This window comes from Sinocyclocheilus anshuiensis, unplaced genomic scaffold (genome assembly GCF_001515605.1).
Source record: "Sinocyclocheilus anshuiensis isolate Anshui unplaced genomic scaffold, SAMN03320099.WGS_v1.1 scaffold472, whole genome shotgun sequence".
NCBI classification, from domain to species: domain Eukaryota; kingdom Metazoa; phylum Chordata; class Actinopteri; order Cypriniformes; family Cyprinidae; genus Sinocyclocheilus; species Sinocyclocheilus anshuiensis.
Genome location: NW_015557102.1, coordinates 454487 through 478908, shown reverse-complemented (window position 1 = coordinate 478908; position 24422 = coordinate 454487). Strand labels below are relative to the sequence as shown.

At 35.9% G+C, this 24422-nt stretch overlaps 1 protein-coding gene across 1 annotated transcript in view; it reads right to left on the bottom strand.

Moving 5' to 3' along the window:
- Nucleotides 1-505: 505 nt before the first annotated feature.
- Nucleotides 506-24422, bottom strand: part of kalrnb (kalirin RhoGEF kinase b) — an 83620-nt gene continuing 59703 nt past the window's right edge. The window contains 15 exon segments of the mRNA XM_016472520.1: nucleotides 506-1834; nucleotides 4699-4865; nucleotides 5013-5184; nucleotides 5264-5449; nucleotides 5747-5824; nucleotides 5938-5988; nucleotides 7404-7496; nucleotides 7579-7665; nucleotides 7750-7819; nucleotides 8795-8898; nucleotides 9082-9148; nucleotides 9293-9399; nucleotides 10979-11092; nucleotides 11366-11643; nucleotides 21665-21911. Of these exon segments, the coding sequence (XP_016328006.1) occupies nucleotides 1616-1834; nucleotides 4699-4865; nucleotides 5013-5184; nucleotides 5264-5449; nucleotides 5747-5824; nucleotides 5938-5988; nucleotides 7404-7496; nucleotides 7579-7665; nucleotides 7750-7819; nucleotides 8795-8898; nucleotides 9082-9148; nucleotides 9293-9399; nucleotides 10979-11092; nucleotides 11366-11643; nucleotides 21665-21911 (2040 nt within the window). The 3' untranslated portion in view covers nucleotides 506-1615.

The following is a 24422-nucleotide window of genomic DNA, read 5'->3' as shown; positions in this document are numbered from 1 at the left end:
AGAGCTCTGGTTAGCATGGTGACCAAGAACCTGATGGTCACTCTAGTTGAGCTCCATGATCATATGTGGAGACAAACATCGCTGCAACACTCCACCAATCCAGTCGTTATGGCGGTGTGGCCAAACTCAATCCTCTCCTCAGTTAAGACACATGAAAACACACTTGGAAAGACTTGAGGCTGTTAAGGTGCTTCAGCTAAATAGTTAGTTAAGGGTATGAATACTTATGCAATGTACTTATTTCAGTTTTTTATTTTTAATAAATTTATAATAATAAATATAAATATATAATAAATATAATAATAATAAGTTGTGACAATTCTGTTTTTGCTTTGTCAGTATGGTATATGGAGTGTAGATTGATGTGGAAAAAAAGTAATTTAAAGAAGTTTATCATAAGGCAGCAACATAAAATGTAAAAAAAAGAGGCACTGTAGTTGCAGCCGACGATAGATGCACAGATGTTCAAATGATACAGAACGCATAATTTCCAAGATGAAAAATTGTCAGCTTTATTATGAACAACATTCCAGAGTTTAACAAGTGAAATACCTGCTAGAATTATTTGTATTTTTATACGTTTATTTACACGTATATCTGAGATTTGAATGCTGACTACTCTTCAGAAATCAACAACATCTATTTTTTATCGACTAATTTGAGTAAACATCTGTTCTGATATGATTCAGATCATAACTTATTACATACTAAATCAGATGATGTCGAATGTAAAATCAGAGGGTTGGGTTTTGGAGGCAGTGCAGACTACCAGGGCTTAGTTTACGTTTTTTTTTCTCTCTTGAGCCTGACAGGAATAGAGGGACTGTTTTCCTCTGCTGTGCATCTATTATGGCAATGTCAAAAATATTATGTACAAATTTAAAATGATACAGAATAATACATTTAAATCTTTAGTTACAAGTACAGTTATGAGCATTGTGACAATTGTGGTACTGCACAACTTGCCGTCATTGCGATACTATTTGTTGGAAAAGTGCAGAATACTTTGTACAGAACATTGAACGGGTTGACAGAACTGAAAGAAAATAATAAATGTGCCACACCTAATAGCTGTAAAAATAAGACACTTAGGGGGAAAAAAAACTTCCCAAAAATAAAATCTCAGTAAAAGAAAATATACACAGTGTGCAAATGACTTGGCATAGACCGACAGGGAAAAAAGGGAGAGCCCCATTTAAAAACAGTCCAGGTGCGCGTAATGGAGCATGTTGATGAGAAAGGATGACGTTGACATCCATACACATCCACACGTAATTCACTGACAAGTTTCCTCTCTATACAACACAATCTTTTTTTAAATTATTCGCAATATAATATATTTTCTTGAACTTCCTTTTTTCTGTAGTTAGTTTTTTTGTTGTTGCCCATATCGACTATGGGAGGTGAAATAACACCATTTTTCGCAGTGTGCATTTTAAGTCCTCAACTGTACGGCGGCAGGGGAACGGGGCGGGACTTCCTGTTCTGACTGACCAACAGTAGCTTAGCAGGAGGTTGCGTGGCATGTCTTGGCATGCTTTCCCAGAGTAGGCTGGTGAAACTGAATGGTGAATGTGAGTAGTGGTTTATTCCGAGGTGTTGAGGGGGCTTGGCTTTACCGGGTCGAGGAGAGCACATGACCCGGCACCCAGCCCTCTGCAGCAGGCGATTGGCTGTTTGCAGGTCGGTAAACCAGGCACATGTTCTGCTGATTGGACGCCAGGATCTGTACCTTCTCACCAACCACCACGCAGATCTCGTCCTCCTTCACGGCGTTGTAATCCTGCGTCACTAGCACCGATGACAGGCCATTACACTCCCCCTCGTCCAGCTCCTGGAAACACAAAAATGAAACACAAAAACACGAGACTAAACATTCTGATCAAGAATCTACAAATTAATTGAGCTGGGTTGAAAAATATCGATTTGAGCCCAATCTCATTTTGATGACCCAATATTGATTATTAAATACAAAGAATCAATCTTTTGCGGTCTATGCTGTTTTTAGTTGATGCATGAATAAAACTTAACCAAAGATTAATATTGTAGCCCACCTCCCATCCAATAAATCTCAATAGGCTTTGTGATTTCTTACTTTTGACATAAAACAAAGTGTCAGCTTTCAAATTTTGTCAATTTTATTATGAAATTCAAACAATAAATGCAGTTTTGGTGCACTATAAAGTGGTGACAGATTGCTGGGCACGTGAACCAATCATTGCCTCCTCTTTACTATTAGTTGCAGCATGAAATAAACATGAATGAACACCAGAAGGTATGCTGAAAGACACAGTAGAACTTACTGAAATGTATCATGTTTCCTGTAATCTATTAATCAGTTTTAACTGAAAAAGATGTCAATTAAACGGCTTTTAAGCAATATGTAATGTTACATTTACCTCAGAAATGCCAGTGTCCATACTTAACTAGAAAAATTTACTCTAAAAAGAGCATTTTGCTCAATATGCACTATATATTACATATTAATTTAACCTGTCCTTCAATATTTCATGTATATTTATATAAATTCATAATAAAAATAAGCTTTTATGCCAACCAACCTGTTTATATTTTAAAAAACTTAAATTTTTATAAAAAAAAATTAATTGGAGTAGAGACGTGATTCAAAATTTATTATAGACACTTATATGCTTTATGTGCAGTTTATGTGCAGTTGTTAATTTTAACACTGAGTGTTATAGATTACAGTAATTTACCACCCGACAAAGTTCTGTGTATAGTTTACTGCTTTACAGTTTTTTTCTTGAGAACTTTACCATATATTCAATTTGATTTATTTTGACTAGAAATATCTCCAAATGAATCAAATCAAGATCAAAGTAGAATCGAATTGCAAGCTCGTGAACTGAAATAAAATTAAATACTTTAACGTATGTCCTTCAATCATATGGTCGAACACTTCGGACAAATCAGGACAAAGCTTCACATAGACACAAGTCTGTTCCTCACTGTCAACCTTGACCTGGCATGAGAAATAAATAGCTGGCTGAAAAGCTTAGACATTTAAAAATAAAAAGTAGCAAGCGGCTCCTTCAGTCTGGTATTCAGTGACAGTGTGATTTATTAGGGACACAGAAAAAAGCAGAGTGTGCCAAGGCCAAGATACAAGCTCACCAGAGAGAGAGACTGCAGCGAGAAGAAAGAGAACAAGGAAGACAGAAAGCGAGAACGAAACAGAAGAAAGAGACCCTACTGAGAGGAGAAACAGGTACAGAACACGGGCAGAGCTGGAAAACTAGGCCATTCTCCCCACTAAGAATAACTAGCAGCACCTCTCCTCCCCTCAAAGACAATTAGAGTGGAACTTCACAGCACTGCAGCACAGACACATCCAGTTCATCCAGGAGACGCAAGCACAGACTGCAGCGACTAGTGTAGTGTGAACTAATTACGTTTAAATACATCTATCTGGCCTGGATGAGACACTAATTAAAATGGTCTGGATAACTAATTGATTTAGTTAGATTACACAATGCTGTTTAAACAGCACAGAATGCTATTGAGATAATTGGTCTCCTGTCACACAGGCTGATTAGGGTGTTTTCACTCCAGAGCTTTTGCTGTGGACATCAGTTACACGTCACAGTTCAGTTGTGAGAAAGATGGTCTTTTTCATGCTAAAGACCCCAAAATATGATAAGCCCCCTAATATATATATATAAAGGCAGAGTTACACTACCATTCAAAAGTTTAAGATCAGTAAAATCGTATTTTTTTATTTAAATATTAATTATTTTATTCAGCAAGAATGCATTAAATTGATCAGATATAACAGTAAATACATATATTGTCACAAAAAATTATAATTTAAACACGTGCTATTCTTTCTATTCATCAAAGAATCCAGAACAAATAAATGTTCATTTTCAACAAAAATATTAAGCAGCCAATTGTTTTCATTGCTGAAAATAGTAATAATAATAATACATTTTCATTACCAAATCAGCAATTTAAAAATATTTCATGTGACTCTGACGACTGCATTAATGGCTGATGACAATTTAGCTTTGCATCACAGGAATAAATTAAATTTTAAACACTATTACAACGGGAAACAGATATTTTAAATTGCAATAATATTTCACAACATGAATGTTTTTATTGTATTTTTGATCAAATAAATGCAGTCTTGAGCATAAGAGGCTTCTTTAAAAAAACGACCCCCAGCCTTTTCAACGGTAAATATTTTCCTGGCATAAAAGCCCATTTATAACTGTGAAAAAATAAATAAATACAAACTTAAAAAGGAATTTGTGATTACTTTCATGATTTCTGACCAGTGTTTAGAAAGCAGAATGAAACTGTAAAATTTGGTATATTTAAACTTATTTTATTTATTTAAATACTATTTATTAGTTTTTTTTCATCGATTCCTTTCATCATGATGGAATTTACCCACAATCAGATCAATTCAAGCTTGAAGTACCAAGTTCAATAATATGGACATAAAACAATATAATATCTAAAGCAAAATTCTATATTTTCATCTGCCACATTAATGCAATGTCTTGTCTTCAGTTGGAGCCTTCAGCAATTATTAATATGTGATCACTTTGATTAATAAATTGTTATCTTAAGTAATCTTTTTTTATAAAATGTATAAAATATTGCAAACTGATTGACAGTCATAGTTATTAATTAATGTGAGATTTATGTAATGTTTTGAATCATGCTCACCTCCTCTACATGCTTATTGGGGTTGTGGGCGGGGCTTCCATTGGGGGTGGTGTTGGGTTTGAGGGGGGTGGAGGGGTGAGAGGATGAGGAACGGCTGCTATTGGACAGCTGCCTGCTCAAAGAACCTCCACTCTCTTTCTTCTGGTACTCCTGTGGGTTCTGGAGAGCTGATCAGAAACAGATGAGCAGCAGGTTATGAATGATCTCATGAACAAAAATGAGTGTAATTAAATAAACAGCACTGAGATCTGTTTGTGTATGATGATGATGATGACCAACTGCCATCTTCCTTAACCCTTTCATATTGCGCTTACCTGTGAGGAAGTTGATCTGCATGTTCAGCAGTTCTTGGATGCTTTGGACCCACTCTTTCTTGATGTCGATGTTAGCGGCCTGAAGCGTCAGTCGTTCAGATGAGCCGCGACATGACAACACAAACTTACAGGGGTCGCTCTCCACATGTTCCTCCATGCTCAGGTAGCTCACCTGCACACAAGAGGTTAATAAAAAAAGTTGGGTATTTGGTGTTTTTTATTGAACTTGAATCAACTTGTGCTAAATATACCTTGATGCTCTTTTTAAACTGGTACCCTGGTGTTGACGAGCCTTTCCGAAGCAGCTCGCTGAAGATGACGATCTGTTCAAAGAGGAACACTCTGCGCTCTTTACTGCGGGACAGAACGCCAGAGTCCTGCTCTGTCACGAAGAACGTGTCCTGCTGCAATAACTTTCCCTGAGCTGTCAACTTCCCCTGTGCAAAGAAACATAAGCAATCATTAAGCACTTATACATACAGTACATTTGTACTTTTTCATCACCTGATATTTCAAGAAAGGCAAGGTTGTGTACTTTGGTTTCTGTGATTTTCCAGCACTGCCTGTGAATTTTTTGGAAGCAGATTTGGTTGTAGAATGGTGAAAAAATAAAAAAGGTAATTGCAACTTTTTATCTCACCATTGTAATGTAACTCACCTTTGTGACTACATATGTAATTGTAATAATTACAGTTAAATAACAATTTAATGTACCTCAAAAGAGATGAGTTTACCTCGTAGCCCTGCAATCGTCCAAGGTTCATCATGTCATTACATTGTTTGGGCACCAGGGACATCAGCTCAACTGCTTTCTGCAGGATAGAAATTACAGACCAGCAATGTCAAAACATGACAGGACACTAAAGATAGAAGTATATGTGGTGTAATTTATACATATTAATATAAAATTGCTTTAGTGACCTACCTCTATCTCTTTACAGTCCAGACCTGCTTTAGTGCTGTACTTCAAAAAGTCCTTCAAATAACAAATAAAACAAGACAAGAAACTTAAAATAGGATAATTATCTGACCATATAGCATTGTTATTGTTAACCAAAACTATATATAAAAATGTTAAAGTTAAAGATAAAGATGAAATTAAAAAATGTAAAAAATCTAACAAAAACAAATTTACAGTAAGTAAAATGAAAGTGGAAAATATCAAAATACAAATCTAATTCAAAATATTACCAAATAATGTAATGTTATATTAATGATACTAAAATAACACTGCCATACGTTACTACTACTACTACTAATAATATAAATACGAGCAGTAGAACCCATACAAAAATGTGTTTTGATATCGATTTTGGATTGAGTATCTGTTTTTGCTCAAATCTACCCCTCTTCTGCTATCTGTCTACCATTAAGAATGGAAGAGGGGTGACAGACTGAACTGGCATATTTCTTCAATTCCCTGTCAAAAAAATAAAAAATTAAAACAGGACCACCGTGCAAGCTGTAATAGACTGAACGAGGACAATGTTCAGACTGGCTTATGAATGCAGTTTTGTTCCTTCAGGGCTTGTTGTGCGCGCAGCTTTAGTGAGAAAAGGGTTTAAAATGTCATAAACACACACTGTTCTGACTCTTATTTTATTAGTCACTTAAGGAAAGAAGGACCACAAAAAATCCCTTGGTACAGAATAGCCATCTGCTAACACCGACCCGCTGAGAGACTTGTATGGGGGTACAGACTCCCTGATTCTCCAACGACTATGTAAATGAGGCTTGAAAACCACAAAGTGTGATGCTGACAATGTTTTCTGGGAGTTTTTAGTGTGTTGCCATGACATGGTTGCTCAGTCAAATGTCTCTTTGATGTTCTGTTCCGTATATACATAACCATTCAAAAGTAAGGCGTTTTTAAAAACAACTTAATGCTTTTATTCAGCAAGGACTGAGTAAAGACTTTAGCATTGTTACAAATAAATGCTGTCTTTGTATGCATCAAAGACAAAATGCATCACAGTCTCCACAAAAATTATTAAGCAGCACAACTGACATCAACACTGATAATAATAAGAAATGCTTCTCGAACAAATCAGCATATTAGAATGATTTATGGAGGATCATGTGACACTGAAGACTGGCGTAATGATGCTGAAAATTCAACTTTTGCATCACAGGAATAAATGTAATTTAAAATATATATATATATTAAAATAGAAAACAATTATTTTAAATTGCAATAATATTTAACAATATTACTGTTTTATTGCATTTTATTTATTTATTTAATGCATCAAATTAAAATCATACTGACCCCTTTCGAAAAGTGGTGTATGGTTTCAATGCAAATCTATGCTATTTTGGTAGCAACTATGTTAACCATGGTAAGTATTAAACTGTAAGTATATAATCACTGTGTAATTCAGTGGCTAATACCTTGAGCAGGAGCTGGTATTTGGTGATCCTCTGGATGGGTTTGATCAGGTAATCATTGATGGACAGTCTGGAGTTTACCCCCTGCTGCACCTCCTGACAGAAACACCAACAACATCATCAGACAGAGCACTTTACTTCAGAGGAGATATAACTGAGCTGCTCAAGAAACACTCACCTCGAAGAATCCATCATATTCAGCCACGACAAACTCTGAGCGGGGCTTGTTCTGACAGTAGATGACATACATGTGTAACCTTCTCTCCTTGATAACAGAGAAAACAACGGAATTAAGTTTACTACAACACACACACACACACACACACAGAGTTCATTTTGTTGAACTCACATGCTTGATAAACAGCTCAGCCAGTCTGTCGTGGTCCTGCAGACATTTTTCTAGTTCACAGAGGAAGAACCTTTAGAAATAAGAACAGAAAACATTTTGTCATGTGTATAAACTCCCCTCACTCAAACCAAATTAGATTGCCATCTGAAATTCAGTCCATTTCCTTCTTTAGCACGTGTCGTTGCTCATGTCAACCAGGAAATTTTATGCACAAGTTTTGCATGCTGATTATTTTGGTATCCAAAATGACAAACTGTTGCATGAAAATAGTGTGAAAGACTGCAGTGGCATTGTGGAGTCAATATACATTACCATTCAAAAGTTTGGGGTCTGTAAGATTTTTTAATGTTATTGAAAAATCTTTTATGTTCACCAAGGCTGCATTTGTTTAAAAAAAATACAGTAAAAACAGTGATATTGTGAAATATCGATATAATTGATTTTTTTTAAGAAAACAATTTAATACAAATAACTTTTTTTCTATTTTAATTTATTTTAAAATCTAATTTATTTCTGTTATGGCTGAATTTTCAGCATCATTACTCCAGTCTTTAGTGTCACATGATCCTTCAGAAATCATTGTAATGTACTGATTTGGTACTCAAAAAAACATCTCTTATTATCATAAATATTGAAAACAGTTGCGCTGCTTAATATTTTTGTGGAAACCGTGTTACATTCTTTTCCGGAATCAAAAGAGCAGCATTTATTTAAAATATAAATGTTACTTTAATTTTTGAACAATTTAATGCATCCTTGCTAAAAGTATGAAAAAATAAAAAACCTTACTGACCCCAAACTTTTTAATGGTTGTATACATAAAAATCTATATTTTTTGCTGTCCTGCAAAAATTATTTTTTGGACTTTTTAGTTCTTATTTAATGAGGATGTTAAATATTCTGTTAGTTCCTAATAAAAAGCAACAAGTTATTAGTGTTTGACCAGCTGTGAAAATCATTTCTAGTCTAGCATTAGGTTTAGTTCAAGAAAATATCTGAATTCCAATAGCTCTTTCTGACAGCATGAAAAAGAGATGTGGTTTACTCTTTATGCCAGTCGTAGATTTGATGAATGTTCCCGAATACGATCTTATCCTTCCCCGTCATGTCCTCTGGAACACCTTTTTCCCCAATCCTTCTCATAAAGCCCTAGGGATAAGGAGGAAAACAGACTTCATAATAAAGGTTCCTTAATAGTTCTTTGTGGCACTTATGAGTTCAGAAGAAGTCTTATCAATAACCATTTTGCATTGTGATTCCCTGGAGATTATAAAAATGTTCTCTATGTTCTTTGAATATGTAATTCTGTACAGTAATAACACTGTAACATACCTCCACTATGACACCCAGATCCTTCACATAGTCCCTCTCTGTCTGCACCATTTCATTTAACACAAACCTGTGGATAGGGGAGATACGAGAGATATATCAGAATACGCTAGAACATGCACATGTTCCAACTAGCACACTGAGATTTGAATCTTTATTTGTTGTTGAATTCATTTGTTCAGTCTTTCAGCAGTTTCTCTTCTTCTTCTCTTACATTCGCCCTCTCATGGCCTTGTTCTTCTGCTCTGTTTCTGGGTCTCTGGGCGTCTGATCAGACGGCGTGATGCTACCCAACACTGGGAAAGAGCCAGGCTCTGGAGTCTGAAAGAGAAAGTGAAAAGAAAGAGAGAGAGAGAGCGATAAGAATCAAAACTGAAAGGGAAAACACAAACAATAGGTACAAGGTGTTTAAGGAATAGCTAAAAATGTTGTCATCATTTATTCATCCTCATGTCATTTCAAACCTGTTTGACTTACTTTCTTCTGTGAACAAACATACAAACAGGTTTGGTGAACTGAATCAAATGATTCATTCAAAAGATCAGAAAAAACGTCATGGGTTGACTGAAGAAAGTGAAGGAACTGCAGGGGGTTTATGAGTTTATGAAAGGCTAATCATTAACTAAATCAAAATTGTAACATTAAAATAAATAGTTTTTAAAAATAAACACAATCAAGTAAAAAAGATGACATTTTATTGGTTTACCTTTATATCATGTGATTATTACCTGACATCAGAGAATTGTGAACGTAAATTTGTTGTTGAATTATTGAAATATTAACTTAAAGGGGTGGTTGACTGTTTTTTTTCTAGGCTTGATTGTGTTTATGGGGTGCAGTCTAACATGTGTTAATGCTTCATAAAAAAAAAAAAAACCCACATTATTTTTACATAATTTACCTTTATTCCACACCGCTCTATTCCTTCTCCTATAAACGCGCTGATCATTTCCTGCTTTTATGAAGCCCCTCCCTCAGAAATAGGCGATGGGCTCTGATTGGTTAGCTAGTCCAGTGTGTTGTGATTGGCTAAACCGCCTCTAGTGCACGTCTAAACGTCCCACCCCACACCTCAGCGGCATGTGCTCTGGTTGTATTGTAAACAATGGCGTAGTCTATATTGCTTATCAATTTGAGCTCGATTGAGACGCAGAGGATATTAATGAAGAGGATCACGCAGAACCTGTGCAAGCACGGCTCTTAATGGTATGTTACTTGTTTGTTGTTGTCTCATACTTTTAGATATGCTGTTATTTGTAAATGCTACTGCTTCTGTTAGCTTTTAATATACGGAGAACCGCTGCTTTAGAACATTGATTTTGAAACTTGTGAATCCATTAGAATCATTAGAAGACAGAATAGCAATGAATAGATTTTTACGTGCACCTCTAGTTTTCTCTTCCTCTTCTCTAAAGCAGGCCTTTAGCATGGCCTCGCCCCCTTTGTTGCGTGTTCCCGGGGGCGGGGTTTGTCTGGGTTTGTGATGTCACTAACCTGGGAAGTAACTCGTTGTAGTTCCTACGAGCCGTTTTTGTAGGCATTAAACTGCCAGAATTTTAAAAGATGATATCTCTGTTCGCATTGAACTTTCAGCGCCGCAACTTTGCAGATATTGCTTATGCTCAAACAGCAACATTACACGCTAACTAACGTTAAAAAAGTGAAATCGCAATCAACCACCCCTTTAAAATGTCAGTAATTACTAAATTATTTAGTTCTAACAGGTTCGGCTGACAAAAAGGTCAGATAACACCTAGTTTAGAACAATATAAAGATTGAAACAAAATTTCCATAAATTTTTTAGTGAACTATTCCTTTAACAAAAAGCATGAGGAATGCAGAGAAAAAAAAGGAACAGGACAAAACAACAATAAAAAATTAAAGCAAGTTTATGTTTCACCTTCTCCTCCTGAGCAGAGGGGTCCTTGATGATCTCCATGGGGGGAGGGAGGGGTGTGTGGGGTTCGTCTTCAGCCTCTTCCTCTCCTCCGCTGTTTACTCCTCGTCTTCCTCTCTTTGGAGAGACAGAGAAAAACGAGAGGAATCTATCATTCATAAACTCCAACAGTAGGCACACTCCTCATAAAACATGCACTTGTACAGGAAGCTCTTTTACATGCAAACGGTTGAGTAGAATAAAATATGTGATGTTAGGTGTGGTCCCAGATTAAGGAGAGTGCATTTCTCCGCGTTGTTTGGTATGTGGTATTGTTACAATGCTGGAATTTTGAAATGTTGCCATCGTATGCATCATGTTTCCTAAATGGTTAATGATTAATTGTTGTACCTCTTCAGTGCTGTCCTGGTGCGGCGGGCCCAATTCTACACTCTTCCGGCCGTCTCGTTTACGTTGTTTGTTGTTGGGTTTTTTGGCATTAGTGTTGTCGCCCTTGCCGTGGCTGAGACGTCGTACTGGGCTGGTGAGCCATTTTTTTAGTGTGTTTCCAGTAGTTCCAGAGCGTTTAGGTCCTGGAGAACCGGTCGGCAAAGAGGTCACCGATGTCTGCGGCTGCAGCGATGCGGCAGACTCAGATTTGACCTCTGAACTTCCCACAGGATAGTTTTCTGTTGAACAAAAACAACAAAAATTATTTAGAAATATTCAGAATAAAGAAATCTTACATTGGAAGTAACAGGCAACAAATAAAAGCAAACGATTCCAACAAACATAATTCTAGCCAGTGAGATTTTTAATTAAATTAATACTTTCATTCAGCAAGGATGCATGAAATTTATTAAAAGTTTATTAACTAGCTGAAATACAATAATATTTTATTTGTTATTATTATTAAGTAACAAAATGTATATTTAGTTTATTTTATAATACTAATATAATAACCATAAAAGTAGTTAAAAATATTTATGGTTTCCACACAAAAAAAAAAGCAGCAAATTACTGTACTGGACTGTACTAGAAAAAAAATCCTACAGTGGAAGTAACAGACAACAAATTAAAGCAATTCAATAAAATAAAAAAACAATTCAATTCCAACATAATATATATTTTAGAAATTGGCATGTAATACACAACCTCAAAACATTTAGAACATGACATAACCTCAGAAAATATCCATATGACACAGTTTTAAATGTCCTTTTACCAGCTCAGACCAGTGAAGAAATATTCACTGTCCCACAGAACCAAATCCAACAACAGAAAGCCAAGAACCCTGAGCACTCTGTTGGACATCAACCTCTCTACTGAGGTGAAAGGAAAAGCAGTTGTCTGGTCTATAGGCTACTAATTGGTAGGTGACAGACACAATTGTAGAGTTGAAAAACCAGCTTGACCTGATCTGAGCATAAAGGTGTTCTGTAACTCCACATAGCAGGACATCACAACAAAGGGAAAGTACAAGACCAAGGTACTGCAGAGTTCACAGCTTGCGGAATTTACCACAGAAAATCATTTTAACTGTCCCTCAGATATCTAGTCATTTACCTATTAAACTATCATCCTGAAGTACATAACACTTCAACATGACATGACGTTAGCATAAAATTGGTGGAAAAGAACTGCTTATCAGTCTAGTCTCTGTGAAGATATCTCCAATCTTTCAACTCATGTTAGGACTGGCTAAAGAAGCAAACCCAGTTACTCTCACTTGGTATCCAAAATACCACAAACGCACATGAAAGTTACATAAGTCAAGTCACCTTTTTTATATAGCGCTTTATACAATACAGATTGTGTTAAAGCAGCTTTACAGTGTTAAACAGGAAAAACATGTGCTGAAAATGCAAGAGGACAATACTAAACAGTACATTTTTCAGTTAAAGTCAGTTATAACTATATATAGGTGAACTATGTGGTATGTGGTTCACCTATATAAAAAAGTACAGTTGACCACATATGGTTTAGTATGTATTTTGTAATCTCATCTCCAAGAATGCTTCTGAAAATATGAATATTAAATGTGTAAATTAATGGCATGTTATCCATTTTCCAGAGTAGTTATAGTAACGACAAAAATTTTATTTAACTGGAAAACTCATTTTAAATATCCAACGAATAGGCTATATGTTCACTGTGAAATAGTATAACTTGTATGTTGTCTTCCAAATAAATGATTACTCACTTTAGCATTCATTAACCTAATATACAATATATATACAAAGGTTTGGGGTCAGTAGTAAGATTTTTAATATTACAAATAAATACTTTTGATTCAGCAAGGATGCATGAAATTGCTCAAAAATGACAGAAAAGACTTACATTGTTATAACAGATTTCTATTTCAAATACATGCAGTTCTTTTGAACTTTCAATTCATTAAAAAACCTGAAAAGATCTCTGAAGGATCATGTAAGACAGAAGTAATAGCTAAAATATACTGAAACAGAAGAGAGTGTTTTTTTTATTGTAATAATATTTCACAATATTGCTGTATTTTTAACCAAATAAATGCAGGTTTGGTAAACATAAGAGACTTTAAAAATCTTACCGACCCCAAACTTTTGAACAGTAGTGTTTTTTGTTGTGTGCTGCGGCTTACAGAGTAATACTTGTAAAAAAAAAATGGTAAGAAAGGTTTCTATAGCACCAATTGGATGGATGGCATTACAATGTTAAAAAAAATACTGGTTATCTATTCCGTCCTCAAAGAATTACATCAGAAACATAAACAGAACAAATGTTCATCCACCTGGAAACTATTCCCTCCTCAAACAGACAACTGAGACAACTTTACAGCTCAAACAACATTTTTTTCCCTGGAGGAATTCATGTAAGTGCTAAAAAGTAGCTAAATTATGAGCTTACTGTTTCTGCTTTTAAACCCACCAGTCCCAACAGCTGCTAGCACTGTAAGCGTATTACAGTAACTGCATTTTATATTTGTTGTAAAGAGCAAAGGGATGAGTCAAACAATTATGTATGCTAATTAACAGCATCCATAGACATTGCTGCAAGTAACAGATAACCAGGAATATGGTTAATCCTTAGAGGATGAGCTGAAATAAACAAGCTGAAGTGTAATCATGCTCACTGCTGTCTGCTTGAGCACAGATCATTAACTCAAAGCTGCTTCAGACACTGCGATACGGAGTTACTGCAGATGTTGCGTAAGTAACTTCCCATGGGGTGAGAATGGGACAAAGGTCACTTCCTTGTTACGCGTGCTTCTTCAAAGAGACATTTACCCCCATGCACCCCTGAAACTGCCCCGCCAACACCCCCTCTCAGGTATTCACCAATCAGATCTCGCTCTGCTTGTCCTGACAGCCCCAGGGAGGATCCACGCTGTTCATGTGCCGGGATAATGCTCCTTTGTTAGAGTTACGCTTTATTTCCTCAAGTTCCACTTCTGTCATTAGAACAGGCGCCTCATGTTAAGCATTCCAGACAAACCGAATCTTCATACTGCTACTTTATTTAAATTTCTCTCTCAATATCAATGAGACAGCCACCTGAAATAAACAGTCAATCACACTCATGTACACAAGTCGCTGATGTAACATTCTAGACAGAACAAAAACAACAGTGAAAAAGACAGGACTAGAAGTCCTGTAGAAAATACAGGAACAAATGTGTTGTGTTCATGCTTTTTAGGGTCATCAGCAGTACTATTATTACTATTGATCTCAAGCTATTTTTCCGTCAAAAGCATGACAATAAGCATTAAATTAAAATACAATATTAAGCTATTAAAACATGAACTTCGACCAATGCTAAAGAATGCTCAATTAAAATAAACCACAATATACATGTGATTCTGTACATGAATAATGAATATTTGGTCACTCCTTACAATTAAATACATTAGCTAACATAAAAAAACAAACAAACAAAAATGTACTTAAATGAAAATGAAAATGGAAAATCTAAAAAAAAAAACTATTTCAATTTTTGTAATATAAACTATAATATTATCTCAGTTAGCTCAGGTTCATTAAATAATATGAACATATACAACTTTTGTTTTTAATAATGTACTAGTAAATGTTAAAATTAGCATGAACTAAGATTAATAAATGCTTTAAAAGTATTTTTCATTGTTAGTTCATGTTTACTAATGTTATTACTATTAGTAATTATTTTTTATATTTTAGTAATTAATTTTAATAATTAATTTTTTTAATGTAATTCATTTTAGCAAATGGTTCAGGGTTAGTACCAAGTTATTACCTAGTTATTGTAATTACTATAATAAATACATAGTACGTACATGAGTTACAAGACTGTAAAATAAAGTGCTACCTTAATATCTATGCGATATAGATGTAAATATTGGTATTATTAACATTATAACATTTTATAAGTCAGTCCATAAGTGTACAGGGGGTCCCTGTGTCATCAATCTGTCCACTAAGAGGTCCTTATCCTGAAAAAGACTGAAGACCCCTGATCCTAATTCACAGACTGAATCACCAAAATGTGCCAAATCTTCAAAGAGCATGTTATTCTTCAGGAAAAAGGGTAAGAAATTATCAAATGGAGCAGGGAACTTGATTTGAGCTTCAAAGCAGAGGGAACAGCAGACACATTGCTTTGTTGATGGAGAAATTAGGTTACAGGAAAACAGAGAAGCTTGAGGGGGCAGTATATCGCTCACACACACAATACATACTCACAGACAGACACAGCATTTGATATTTTTCACTAACAATTATGCTTTGAAAAAAAAAAAAAAACAGTAGATTGTATGAAAGATAGGAAAAAAGGGACAAAATGGGAAAATGTAACAGTAAAAAAAGGTTACAGTTTTTACTGATGTCAAAAATATCATTTTTTATAAAACAACTGCAACCTGACTGCATGAGGTTGAACTAGAGAAAGTCATTTTGAAGGGTCAGTCAAAAAAAGCTCCTTGAGGTGTTCCTGCAGCGCGACTCATGGAACATGGCGCTAGCAACACCAAGGACATGGGTTCAATTCTTAGGCAACAAATGCACTGATAAAATATATACCCTACATGCACTGTTAATAGCTTTGGATGAAAGTATATAACAACTGCACATTTTCACTTTTTACAATTTAAATCAACCTCCAAAAGAACTCACTGAAATGACAACACTGCAAAAATCATCAATGCTTTTGCATTTAACACAAAACCCAGTTGTCTGTAGATAACCGTCAGCTGAGTCACACATCACACCCCTGAGCTCATCTGAGATCTCCAGGATTCCGATCAGTGAACCGTTACATTAAATACCAGAGTTCAGATGATAAGACCCACATTAAATTCCACCAACACACAAAACTCAATCATAATCATTAACCCAGACACACAACACACAACTCCCACAAGGCAACATACATAGACCCACATGCTTCCACACACTGCGAAAAGAAAATTCAGCTGAATGCATCTGCATACATTCCAGTGTGTTGAGTTACGCACCTGCGCCATCACAACAGCGAATCTTTCCCAAAATCCAACTGAGACAAACTCCACAAGAGCAACATGACCTCCCGCTCCGCATGCTGCTCGCTCACTGTCTCATATGTGCGTCAGGTGAGAGACAGAGGAGGAGAAATGGAGAAGGACGTATTGGGAGGTGAAGGACGCTTTGGCTCTGTCCGCTTCAATACTGAAGCTCAGCTAGAAGTTCAGCGCTACTCTTCACAATAAAGGGGAGGGACAAGGGGGCGGGGCCAGGGGCCACAGAGACACACACACACACACATTCAAAAGGGATACAAAAAGGATACAGGAAGGTTCCACTGAATTCACATTGAGGTCTGCTAAACCAATATGCAAAAATAAAAATCTCTCTTCACACAAGACTGGAGAAACAGGAGTCAACAGTTTTGATGTTGTTACAGGGAAAGACAAAGTACCATTGTGAGTGTATTTCATGTGTGTGTGCGTGTGTGTGTGAATCCTGAAATCAGCTATGTCTGCATGCTGCAGTGGCCCATTTTTGAGAGGGTGTGTCTACAGTATATTACAAGACCTTTATCCCCACTTCAGAGGATTCAAGATCACACACACACACACACACACACACACACACACACACATTGGGCTTCCAAGTTTTATGGGGACATTCCATAAATGTAATGGTTTTTATACTGTACAAACTGTATTTTCTATCTCCTAAACCTCCCCCTCATACAATACTTTCTGCAAAAAAAAAAAAAGAGATCATTCTGTGATTTATAAGCTTGTTTCCTCATGAGAACCAAAAATATCCCCACAAGGTCAAAAACTACTAGTATTACTATCCTTAATGTATCCATAATGTAGGGGATACCAGGTTCACACACATGAGCATACACGAGATCACACACACACACACACACACACACACACACACACACATTGGGCTTCCAAGTTTTATGGGGACATTCCATAAATGTAATGGTTTTTATACTGTACAAACTGTATTTTCTATCTCCTAAACCTACCCCTCATACAATACTTTCTGCAAAAAAAAAAAAAGAGATCATTCTGTGATTTATAAGCTTGTTTCCTCATGAGAACCAAAAATATCCCCACAAGGTCAAAAACTACTAGTATTACTATCCTTAATGTATCCATAATGTAGGGGATACCAGGTTCACACACATACGACTAAATAGTCAAATTATACTTAAATATCTTCTGCATCAAATAACAGACACATTTAAGATATGCACACATAACTATGGGTCAACCTGACATTTCCTACAATAATGTTTAATGTTTATATTGTAATAGATATATTCTGGCTCTATTCAATAGGCAGGACAGCTTTGTTATTCACATGTGAGAGAAGCAAAAACACCTGGAGTAATGTGAAAATACATAGTGGAACATGTCCCAGATGAGGAAAAACGTATTTGTTTATGGTTGCCGATCAATGCGTCAACATGCCATATTAGTATGCATAACCAATATTTCTAGGTTATTGGTTCTTAATTTTTTTTTTACTCCAAGACCTCCCATTGTTGCGATATTATTTTAGGGATTCCACAAGTTTTACGAACTGAATGTTTATCATAGTTCTCACTCTTTAACTAATACAGTTACATGACTTTTCCAGTCATTCATGATTTATCAAATGAAGATTAAGGATATTTATTATATATTGTATTCTAAAAATAGAATTTATAAAATGTTTTGGTATATTGGATACTGGCCTAACTAGAAAATGTATATTAATTATAAAAATAGATACAAAGGGATTTTAAAGATTGCATTAATTGCAACTTTTCCAGGTCTAGAAATCGCACTTTTAAAAATGCATTCAAGGCAGTGTTTTTTTTTTGGCATATTTGAATGCATATTTGAATGCTTATGTTGTCTTATTTTAAATTATTAAGTTGTGGGCCCCTTTGAAGTTTGCTAGGGTAACCTATGTGTGAAAATGTGAAACATTGTGGCACAACTTCAGTTACAGCTCCAATGAGAAAAGGTGTGGCATATTTTACAGATTTTAGTATCTCATGGAGGATAGCCCATAGTGTGCATCATTTTGTTTCTGGTTCTGGGCTGGCTCTACTTGGAATACTATTTCTACAATGTACAGGTTAACTATAAGACAACTGGAAGGGTAATATTTTGGAATCAAAGTTCCAACAACATCAACATGAAGTTCCAATAACAGTACTGAAAAAAGCCCAGTCGACAGAATGAGGTGTAGTGTAGCGTGCAGTGAACAGTCTCATTGGACAGAATCCGTCATGCCTGACTAAAGATTTTCCAAGTTACTCTGCATCACTATCTGTTTATTATTAGTCTGTTGTAATCAGATACAGAGCAGCACACACATACACACACCACTATCACCTCCTCAAAATATAAAGGCAGAAGCTTGAACAGGCATAAAAAATTCACATGATAATTCAATACAGAAAAAGAGGGGGAACAGATGGCAACTCTTTAAGTGAGATCATTCCAGAAATATTCTAGGTTAAATACAACGTAATCTCTATGAATGTGACAGTACAGCTCGTCATAGTTCAGCAGTCATCTTGACCTGTCATTTTCTATTTATTTATTTTTCTTGAAAGAAACGTACGTGGAAAAGGCAAGCTCCCCATTTCCTCTGTCTATTCTTAGATCCAGTCATGAACAGACATGAGATCGGGGGGGGTTCTAGTAGGGATGTTTAGAAATGTGTTCTTCTAAACACAGGAAGTGCAGTGCAGGGAGACAACAGGAAGTAAAGGGACTACAATACAGAGTGTTCCGCTTCAGACTGTATGGGGCCCTAAAGGCACACATTAACACCACCCTGACCCAAAAACCAAAGCTACACCCTCGTGGTCCTTAATTTGACCTCTAAAAGTTACTACCACAATAAAAGACCCTCTTACAGAAAGGTGAATTGAAAACAAAATGCTTCCTCATGGATTCGGCGTGGCTCTATTGTGTGAAGCATCTCGTGAGCCTGTGAGTGTCCCAAGATTGAAGCTCCACCAAACACATACATCAATCCCCCGAGTTGGATCAAAGCAGGGTGCAAGATTTTTGTAGCAACACTAGCCCCCTGCTAATTAATGATCAAACCCTATTTGTACCTTTCCCACTGAGAACTGGCTCCCCTGGAAAAATCCAGAACACATGCTGTTCAGAGAGCCGTGGACACGTGTACAATACTTTTTTTGAAACCAGTATGGCTTTTTCCCTCACAGAACACAAAAGGAGCTATTGAAAAGAATGTGAAAGCTGCTCTTTAGCATGTAATACAAGTAGATATTAACTGGGGCTGTCAAAGATACTACAAATCAGTGGTCCTCAATCTTTTTGACTAAATATTTCAAAGCCCCCCCATGATACAATATTAACAAAATTATATACACTGCCGTTCAAAAGTTTGGGATCAGTATTTTTTTTATTTTTAAGAATTTAAAGAAATGAATACTTTTATTCAGCAAGGATGTGTTAAATTGATAAAAAGTGATAGTAAAGACATATTGTTAGAAAATATTTATATTTTGAATATGCTGTTCTTTTTATTCATATTTTTTTCAGGATTTGTTCACGAATAAAAAGTATTAAGCAGCACAACTGTTCCCTATCTGTCGGTCACTACGAGTTATGTCGTAATGACATTAGGGGATTTACTTGGGAGCCCCAATCCTCTCTGACTTTAAGAGAAAACGCCAATGAAATTTGGCTAGAGGATTTTGCATGCCTGAGCCACTCCACGTACATACGGGTATAAATAGGCGACAGGTGCATCCATGAATGAACACAGTTCAAGATTCATCATTGTGGCGCTTTCCATGGACCCCTAATGTCGTCACGACATAACTCGTAGTGACCGACAGATAGGGAACCTCTTGGTTATGTATGTAACCCTCGTTTCCTGATGGAGGGAACGGAGAGGTTATGTCCCCATGCCACAACCTCGAACCATTGCTGGTTGCCAGGGACAAGGCCTTGGCTCCTCAGCATAAAACCTGATGAGTGGATGCACCTATTTATACCCATATGCACGGGGAGTGGCTCAGGCATGCAAAATCCACTAGCCAAATTTCACTGGCATTTTCTCTTAAAGTCAGAGAGGATTGGGGCTCCCAAGTAAATCCCCTAATGTCGTCATGACAGAACGCCTCCGTTCCCTCCATCGGGGAACGAGGGTTACGTACGTGACCAAGACATTTCCAACATTGATAATAAATCAACATATTGATAATAAATCAGAATGATTTCTAAAGGATCCTGTGACACCGAAGACTAAAGTTATGGCTGATGAAAATTCAGCTTTGCATCACAGGAATAAATTATATTTTAAAGTATAATAAAATTAAGTTATTTTAAATTGTAATAATATTTCACAATATTACTGTTTTTTCTCTAGTTTTGATCAAATAAATGCAGCCTTGATGAGCAAATGATATTTAAAAAAAAAATCTTGCTGATCCCAAACTTTTGATATATTTATTAACTGCAATATATTATTAACAGAAACTGGGAGTGTCAATATAGGTAAAGTAACCACAATTTATTTCAAATACTTTAAGATATTAATTAATTTTTTTTTTTTTTTACTTATTCAGGAAAAAAAAATCTGATTTTAGTCTTTGTATTGCATTTTTTATTATGATAGATTGTTTTAATAAATTAATAATAATTAATCTAATTCATTTGAATTATTATTAATTATATTAATAATAGCAATTACCAGAATTTAGAGGACATAATTTTTTATTTTTTGATGACCTATTATTTCTGACAAAATTATTTTTGCAAGCAAGAAACAAATAGAAAACATTTAATTATATTAAAATAATTGTTTTGCAACTGACTGAATTCTCAGGATGATCTTAAAAGCATGAAATTTTATAAAAGTGTTAGCTCAAACAGCAGAGCATGGCGCTAACAACGCAAAAGTCATGGGTTCGATTCCCAGGCAATGTATGAACCTATGTACACCTTGAATGTAATGTAAGACATTTTGGATAAAAGCATCTGCCAATACGGAGAAATACACCAAAAATTATCTTGTTCCAAATGACAAAGACTTGCTCAACAAATATATCAAAATATTGACTTGTTAATAAACTGATTGCATTACAGTTCCATATTACATCCCCAAGTGGCATTTGCTATTGAACTGCTATTGGCAGCTTTGGATGGAGGTTCAATGTAACCATTACAAAGTGACACATGATTTGTGGGCGGTGAATATTTGTGTGGGCTTGACTCACCTTTCCCAGGTGGTAAAAAGCAGTCCATGTCAACACTACTGCGGGAGTGAGACACGGACAGGGTGCTGCTGGGAACCAGACCCTCCTGAGGAGGCGAGTGTTCGGTGGTCCGTACCAGACACCAGCCGGGCCGCTCTCCAGACCTCTCCAGCAACTCGACGGTTTGACCAGACTGAACGCTCAACTCACCCACCGATCCCGAAACAAAGTCCTGCAGAACCACAGTCTGCTCACAGCCACCCGACAACTACAGAGAGAGAGATACAGGTTTTAGATTTCTAAAGAAGCCTCTACTGTTATCTCGGAAGAAAGGATGTGTTAGATATGTGTTTGCATCTATGCTGAAAACAGTTTTGTGAAAATTTAATTTTTTTTCAGAATAGAAAAAGAAAACATTTAAAAACATTTTAAAATTATTCCTGTGATGCAAAGCTGAAATTTCAGCATCATTACTCCAGTCTTCAAATATTTTTAAGTAAGAAAAAATATATTCTTTTATTCAGCACACTATTAAATGCTAATGTTATTCCTCACAACTTAAAAACTTATTGCTCAACCTCCACAAAAGTCTTTTCATGATCCAGGCAAATCCTGGTGGATATAAAGTCCCACCCTATATTATTTCCCTCATTCTGTTCAACCCGTAAATACGTCACAGTGCATGTTAAATGCATTGTGAATTCATTATTGAAGTTTTATGATATGGATGAAGATCATAACACATTCATGCTAAAAATTTCATGCAGAAAAAGTGTTTTTTAGAACTGTACAAAACCGTCCCAGGAGAAAGGAAAAACAGGGCAGGCTGAGAGAAACCAGCTCACTGAACAAATATACACATCACCACCTGAGTCAGACTCACCCTTCAGTGACAGAAAATCAATTCAACACCTCACACACACATTTACAGACACACAGAGACATGTTCTAATCTTCATCAAACACACCCACTGAAACAGAAACTGAGCTCAAGACTAAGAGAAACAGGATGAGTAAGAGAGGAAAAGGCAGGTCTGAACAGCTGTTCTCCTATGGAGGTCCCTCCATCTCTGACCTGCTTCCTGAATACATCAAACCTTCAGACTCTGCTGCTGGGCGTCTGCACCGGTTCTGTTCTGACCCAGCGTCCCACCCTAGACAGCATCGCTCCCTGAATGTAGTTATGTCTGAGCTCCCCATGTTCTGAGGGTCAAAACACACATTCAGCTGGAAGGTAAAACAAAACTCGCCTTCTTCCCATATTAAACACTGGAGCTGTGCTCATAAACAGTAGAAATGTACCAAAAAAGGACCAAAACATAATACCATGACAACATGTCATGGCTTTTTGGACATTTACCATGATAGTACTACATAAAAAGTGTAATCATTCAGTGATGCGGAATATCAGCCTCAAATCAGCATATTAAAATGATTTCTGAAGGATCTTGTGACACTGAAGACTGGAGTAATGATGCTGAGAATTTAGTTTTGCCATCACAGAAATAAATAACATTCTAAAATATATTAAAATAGTAAATACATTGAAATAAAAAACACCCAAATAGTTGTGTCAGGGTTAGTCTGTGATAATTGCAATCATCTTCATTTAAAAACTACTGAATCATGTGGGAGGTGCACATCATGATATAAAAACAAATGTCTATGTCTAAATGTGTGTGTGTTTACACATGTATGCAAATGTTTTTTTTTTTGGAAGATTTGACTTTTTTGTGTTAATTGTCTTTGCTGCATCTGTGAGAGTTTGTGTATGAGTGTGAGTGTGTTTGTAATTATGTGTGTAATTAATGCTGTTCTCAAAGCTACAATGGAAATACAAAAGGCTCTAATTCTAGATTTACAACTCTAGAATCCCTGAAGAGCGAGGCAGAGACGAAAGAGTTTGTGATTGGGTGGAGGAGAGAGATACACCCTCCTCGAGGGAACACAGGGTGTTTTCCCTCCCTGATTCTTTACAGCTGGACAGAAATTCCCGCCATATGGAACAGACTATTCCATACTGACAGAACTCCCAGCCATGAGGAAAGCATAATCCCCCACAGAGAATCAGACAGGATTACCTATGTCCCATATGAGAACATTTAGCTGACGCTTTCCCTTTCTTCACAACAGACGTCATGCAGACTAAAGTCAAGCTGTACTGCTAACTTATAAATATACATGTGCAGTTCAAGTAAAATTAATAACATGTAGTAGAAGACACACAGATATGCTGTGTTTTGCATCAGTCACTAATAATAATAATAATAATACTAAAAGAGTAACAATTTGATATCTTTGACTATCATAAAGTAATTTACAATCATAATAATATTTAGAAATGTTAATTTATATATTTACATGATGTCTACTGGTTTATCCATTATATTATATATTTTACATTTTAATCATTTAGTCTTATTTAATATATTTTAATTATTAATATATTTCGATTATTTTAAATATGTTTAAAATAATTAATATATTTTAATATATTTTTAAATTACTATACTATACATTATACTATATATTGTTCAGCTTTGAAAACAGGAGTGTAGTTATTATTTCGGATACTAATTATAATATAATGCATGTTATAGCTTTAAAGATCTGACGAGCCAAACACACACAAACACATGGAGTAGAATATGAACAGCCACTCCCTTCTGAGCAACCCAAAAAACACAGTCCAAATGTGAGCTCATGCTTATGGGGACAGAAAACACACACACACACACACACACACACACACACACACACACACACACACAGTGTGAAA